The 6,355-nt window shown below is 36.6% G+C and overlaps 1 protein-coding gene across 1 annotated transcript; it reads left to right on the top strand.

Annotated features, from left to right (window-relative positions):
• Window positions 1-62: 62 nt before the first annotated feature.
• LOC111616088 lies at window positions 63-935 on the top strand. The gene has a single exon (XM_023357521.1). The coding sequence runs from the start codon at window positions 63-65 to the stop codon at window positions 933-935; it is 873 nt and encodes a 290-aa protein (XP_023213289.1).
• Window positions 936-6,355: the final 5,420 nt, after the last annotated feature.

Here is a 6,355-nt window from a genome sequence, read left to right as displayed (position 1 = left end):
GGAAGATTACCGCAGAAAATGTTGTAAATTGTATGTATAAAGAATACTTTTGCAGGTATGGCATGCCTAAAACGTTAATATCCGATAATGGGCCACAATTCATTTCTCACCTCCTAGCGGAAGTTTGTGACCGCACCGGAATTAAGCATATTCTGACGACGCCATATCATCCTCAGTCGAATTTTACGGAAAGAGTGAACCGCACCTTGGGTAGGATGATTGCGGCATACATCGAAAGGAACCATAAAGAATGGGACACCCATATATCAGAATTAGCGCTGGCATTACGAACTTCAGAACAGGATTCGACAAAGTATACGCCAGCTAAACTACATCTCGGGAGAGAGATTGCACTCCCGTGGGACCGCCTAACGTCTTATTTAAGTCGCCCTACGACTATTAGAGAAAAATGGACAGAATTGCAACAGATAAGAAAACAAGCCAGAGACAACGTGCGAACTGCGCAACAAAAACAGAGAAGGGCTTACAATTTAAGATGGCGGCCAGATACATTCAAGGTGGGTTCATTAGTTGTCTTAAAAGCTCACCCTATTTCTTCTTCTAGTAGACGCTTCAGCGCTAAATTGGCACCTAAGTGGTCAGGACCTTACGAGATCGCTAAGATTATCTCTTCAGTAGTCTACGATATAAAAGATCCCCACACTGGGGCCAGCCACGGAAGTCAACATATCGCTAATCTGAAGCGATACACATTTTTTCCGAAGAGGAAAACTACTACACCCCTACCCGAAACCGATAGGGGCAACGATAGAGGATCACGCTCCGTTACGGGATCGTCGATGGATCACGGAACATTCTCGCCGTCTATTGTCGGAGCAAGACCGTCTGGAGTCATCCAGCGACGATTACGACCGATACAACGAGTGGATTACAGACAACTCGCCGGTCTCACAAGGACGAGGGCTCAAAGATAGAGAAGGAAACCATAGGTGAATATAGTTTTCTTTACAGATGGTCCTTGACCAAACTAATTGTAATCCAAGGATCCCTAGAGGGGAAAGGATTTTGGTTAAACGGGAGGGAGTTTAAAAAAAAAAAAAGTTTTTCTCACGATAACGGACTGGAGTAACCACTCACTAAAACAATTAACAATGCTAAACTATAACCGACAATCAGTCCGTAGCGTGAAGAAAGATAATAAATCGTTAGGAAAAATTTTGGGGTTAACGCTTCACCCCAGTTCACGCCAAACAAGAGCGTGAAAATGGCAACAAGCCTTGGAACTCGTATGTGATTCTATGTCAACATTTTCCCCAATTGTATAACTAAGTTAAAATAAATTTATTAAGCAACGAGTCACTCTCGCTTATGTCAAATCACTGTAAGGGATGTATTTAATTGTAAACCTGGCAGCAATTGTATATAAGGCGCACTCCTTTAGAAGAGAAGAGTTGGAGATTTTTGGCTTTAAATGAAAAGAGAAATAAATTTCTCTTTAATCTAAAGGGGAAGGGGTGTAAGGAACCAAGTCTGAGCTTTATTTTTATTTTACTTTTATTTTGCTTTCATTATATTTTGTTTGGGGCTTATGTTTAGTTAAGACGAAGGTTTCCTCACCATTCACCTTAGTAACTTAAAAATAGAAGAAAAACCAACTCACCGACGAAAGAAAAGCGCCGTAGAAAAACTCGCGCACACTTGCGCTTCCCAAGCGGAAAAAAGTAAGTCCGCACCGAGAAAAAGGGGGGGGAAACCCCACAACCCAGTTAGGAATCGCTAAACCTTAAAATAATAAAGCATCCCGATAATTGTTAAAAAGAATAATGTAAAAGGTTAGCGAAGTATTGTCGGAAAATAATCTGCCAGATAAACGAGAAAAATTTAATGTTACAGATAATTATGTAAATGAGGAGAGTGAGCTCATTCAGAATTGTGACGTCACCTCACACTATAAAGCCTCTAACTCAAGTGAAAACGAACGAGGTGAATTCCTGATAGCAACGAGCTTTGGTGAGCTTCGTAGCAGTGAACGAGAGAGGTGTCCGATAGGATTTTGAAGTTATTCGATTTGTGGATCGACGATTATAGAAAGTCTTGAGAGTTTGAGGAAATAGGTTCCTAGTATATTGAGGTGACGATTAGGATCTTTAATTTATAAGAATTATTGTTTATAAGTTAATTCTTTGATTTTGTCGAATTCCAAAGGGGAATAGAATTAAGTTAGAAATAGATTGATTTGAGTTTGTCGGATTGATTCTTGTTGAATTTCATTGAATAAATTATTGTTTGATTTTTACTAAATACTGTATATAGTTTATTACTAGAAGTTTAATTAAATATTTGATTTTGTTATTGACAAACTTTGTCATTATTTAATTCGGTGCACGCTTAAAGTCCAGGCCTGGCACACTAACGCGAATCCGCGTAAAGTACCCGTTAGGGAACGGCTATTTCCGGCACACAGTAGTGTCGATAATCGTTGGAAAGTCGGAAAAATAATATAGTACTTTACAACATTTCAACGCTAAGTGAGCAATATTTCTAAATCTTGGGTTTCTGATGAATCGGTGTCCTCAAAAACTTCAATTGAAAAATTAGTTATTTTGTCACAATTATTCCATACTTTAGTTTGAATATTTTGCCATTCAGACTCTATTTCAGTCAAATAAAAAGGTGATAATAATTGTGCAATTGAAAGAATTGGTGATTTTTGTTGTGATGTTGCAACTGATGGATGCAGTTAATTCAATTGTTCCAGAATTATAAGATTTTCTGGTAAACGTTGTTGAATTTGTATACACAACTCTGTAATTAAGGCTTTGCATTGGTATTTAACATCACTATACTCAGATTCAGAAACATTTAAACTAAAAATGTTAAATTCGTAATTTCAATCAACACTATTGACACGAACTAGATGATTTTGAAAGTTTAACTTTATGAGATCTTTATCTCTTATATTTTCAAAAATAATTTGTACAATAATTTTTCCTAATACTGTATTGATTTATAAAGTAAAAATAAATCTTGATATAATTTCAAAGGATCAGCATGATCACTTTGAAATAACTTACTTACATCACAGGCTTGTTTTAAAACGTTTTTTTAAAACTATCATGAACATTCTGTAAGCATTAGCTTTCATAATATTACACAGCTGCTCTGCAGAAAAACATCTATCTTGTTTCTTTGCTAATCTAAACAATAAGTAATTCCTCCCGCTGATCTGCAATGGTCATGATAGCTTCGTAGCCATTTTGTTCCACTGAGTTTAGATATTTTCTTAGATTTTGAATTTTCATTCATGGCAACAAACAGACTTTCATATTGAATTTTCCGTGTTGAACTATAAGAAAACCAATTGTGAGCCTCTCGCACACGATATTCCAACTGTCTTGGTAGGGTTTGACATGCTTTTTCTGCACATAGACGAAGTGAATGACACACACATCTTACTACAACCAACCTTGAAACATCATCTCTCAACAATGTAGAAAATGACTGATGTCTTTCAATCATGACACTAGCATTGTCAGCTCCTATTCCAATCAGGTTATGTAGATTAAGCCATCTTGCAACAACTGATTTCTAAATGAATTATGGATGGAATCTGCATCACAATTTTCCAGTTGTGATAATTTTTTTCTTCATTCTGGAGAAATATTTCACCATGATGCACAAAATGTTGGTTGTAGAAATGTCAGTTGATTCATCTATTATTACAGAAAACGAACTGTTATCCATGTCCTGAATCAATTCCTCTATGACTGATGGTCCAATAACATTTTTTAACAGCATCAACATTTAATGCGGGGAAGTTTCAATTCTCCAAAAATTTTAGACTTCTCATGAATTTTAGGTAGTAGTTCTGTCAGATAATTTACAGTGTTAATACTGCTATGCTCAGCATTGAAGGCACTCAATTTTAATTCTGCAATTTCTGTTTCTGTTCCTATTACTGGTCAAAAGGCAATGTTTTACTTGATTTGGCACTTTTTCTAATGCGAGCTTTTTCTCCGTGCTGTCTTGTTTTGGCATGTGCAAGCAAACCTTTTTTGTGTGCAGTTAAAGTTATTTTACAATAACAATATATGCATTCAGTGGGTCACCTGTTGGTTCAGGAGCTAACCAAGCTAAAAATGAAAATTTTCAAATTAGCACAAATAAATATAAAATATAAATTGCTGATTCTTCCAACTTCTCCCATGCTTTGCAGTATGACTGTGTATTTCTTTTGATCGCCATAATTGAATAATAGGAAAATTGTTTCTAACCAAACCAAACCAAAACAAAAATTACCCTACAAAAAGTTTCAATTTATATTCATTCTTTCAATTTTTGCATAACTATAAAATTTGCTTTATTACTTACATTTAAATATTTCCTGTAGTTTTACCAATTTAACATCAAAGATCAAACTCACAAATTAAAATTACACGTGTTATTGCTGAGCACCTAGCAATATCCGTTCGGACATGTCGGGCCCCGTCCCTCACCACTCAGTCGCCCCATTGTGGAACTGGTCAAACCCGTAATGGGCCTGCTATAAGAGGCCCTTTTAGTGCCTACAGGGCAGAAAAATAAAAAAAAAACAAGAAAAGAAAAAGCACCCAGCAATAATAGCCAGCACCCAGCACTATAGACTAATAATAATGCCAGCATCCAGTGCCGGCATTATTATAAGGGCTGGTTGACCCCATTTCAAGTGAAGACAACGCCAGAGTGATAAAATTAAGAAATTCTCAAAGTAAATGCAAAATTTTAAGATTTAAATGTAATCCCTAAAAATTCTCTATAGAAAGAAAAAATCATCCTAAATTTTTCCCTAAAATTTTTCTCCCTAAATTCCTCCTAGACTCGAAAGTAATCCCTAAATCTAGGGTAAAAAACTTTAATTTGGCAACACTGCCCAAACTAAAGATCCAGTAACCAGGGTTGCCACTCGCAACATATGAAAGCACCAGTCGCAACATTTGAGTCTGGATGGGAAAAAACCCAGATAGAGATTTTAAAAACCCAGATTATTTACCCAGAGAAATTCATGATGAAAACGTAATTATAAATACTTTACCATAGCATATTCATACTGCTATAATTACAGACACTGTAACACAAAGTTAAAAAACAATTTATTACCTAATTTACACAGTAGGTAATGTTATTTCACAACTAGTCTGTTCCTCTTTTTCCATTAACAGTACTGCAAAATCTTTATGCATTTCTTGTCGCTTCTTACACTTTTGGTGACAAACTCCTTGTACAGAATCACTCTAATTAGTTCAGGTTCGGGTTCATACGGCGAACAGCTAAGATTTTTCCTACTGATCGCTTGTTTAGCAAGCAACCTGTTCTTTGATGATTCAATAGTTAAATTAACCCCAGTGTGTTTAAACATAAAAAATACTTAAAACCGAAAAAATGCGTTAATTTTGAAGAAAAAGCTTCAAATTTTATTTTCCATTGTTTAGCCTTTCTGTGAAATTTGACACCAATGAGTCATTGTGTTTACAGTGCTGAGAAAGATAAGGGCCTCACATAGAGGTATAGCCCATGTTCAGACTAGAAAAGGAGGAAGAGTTGAGAGTGTAAGAAGGGGTAAGAGTAAGGAGAAGTAAAGTGAGATAGGATAGAGGGAAAAAGTAGCCAGGGTCATGGGACCCGTGGGCGCCTGCATCGCATTTATTAAATAATAACACAGTACAAAATAACAATAGGATTATTACAGAATTACATACATAGAAATATAATTACAAGATTGGTAGGCGCGACAATAGTAATTTGGAGTATACAAAAATACACGTGGGACAGAGACATATATTATTTACACAGTATAAAGAGGTTAACAGTAGGAGTTGACCGACAATGTCAGATGTAATCGCGGGTTACAAAACAGCTGAAAAAGTAAGGACAATAGACACAGAGAATACAATAAGTGGAGACAAGTAGACACAAAAGCGTACCTATAAAAGGTAGCTAAGTCCAATTAAGCTGATACCAAAAGATGCAAGATGATAAACACAGTTCCATAGGTAGTTGAAAATCCATCACCAACTATAGGGAAGAAACAATCTAGTAGAGCTTCTTGATATCAGCTGCAAATTTCTTCAGGGCCTTGAAATTGTTCTTATCAATAGTGAAGTCTTTGAGAGTGCAAGGCCAGTTGAACCCATTTGCCTGAACAGTCTCTGCCAGTTTCTTACGATGAGTAATGTGGAAAGGGCAGTGGAAGATAACGTGCACAGGCTCTTCCTCTTCCTTCAGGTCGCAGTTACACTGACCGTCAGTCTTATTGAGAAACCTCTTGAGGTAGGAGTTTAAATTCCCGTGACCTGTAAGGAGTTGAGTAAGCTGGAAGGTGGTGTAGCGTGGGTCGTGCATACTGTCGGTGGGAGAT

The sequence above is a fragment of the Centruroides sculpturatus genome, unplaced genomic scaffold (assembly GCF_000671375.1).
Source record: "Centruroides sculpturatus isolate CEXI.00-Female unplaced genomic scaffold, Cexi_2.0 scaffold2357, whole genome shotgun sequence".
NCBI classification, from domain to species: Eukaryota; Metazoa; Arthropoda; class Arachnida; order Scorpiones; family Buthidae; genus Centruroides; species Centruroides sculpturatus.
The sequence above is the reverse complement of the archived record's forward strand: the minus strand, read 5'-3'. Positions and strand labels throughout refer to the sequence as shown.

Excerpts from the sequence above, each read along its gene's own strand:
- LOC111616088 (XM_023357521.1), top strand. The coding sequence starts at position 63 with ATGCCTAAAACGTTAATATCCGATAATGGGCCACAATTCATTTCTCAC.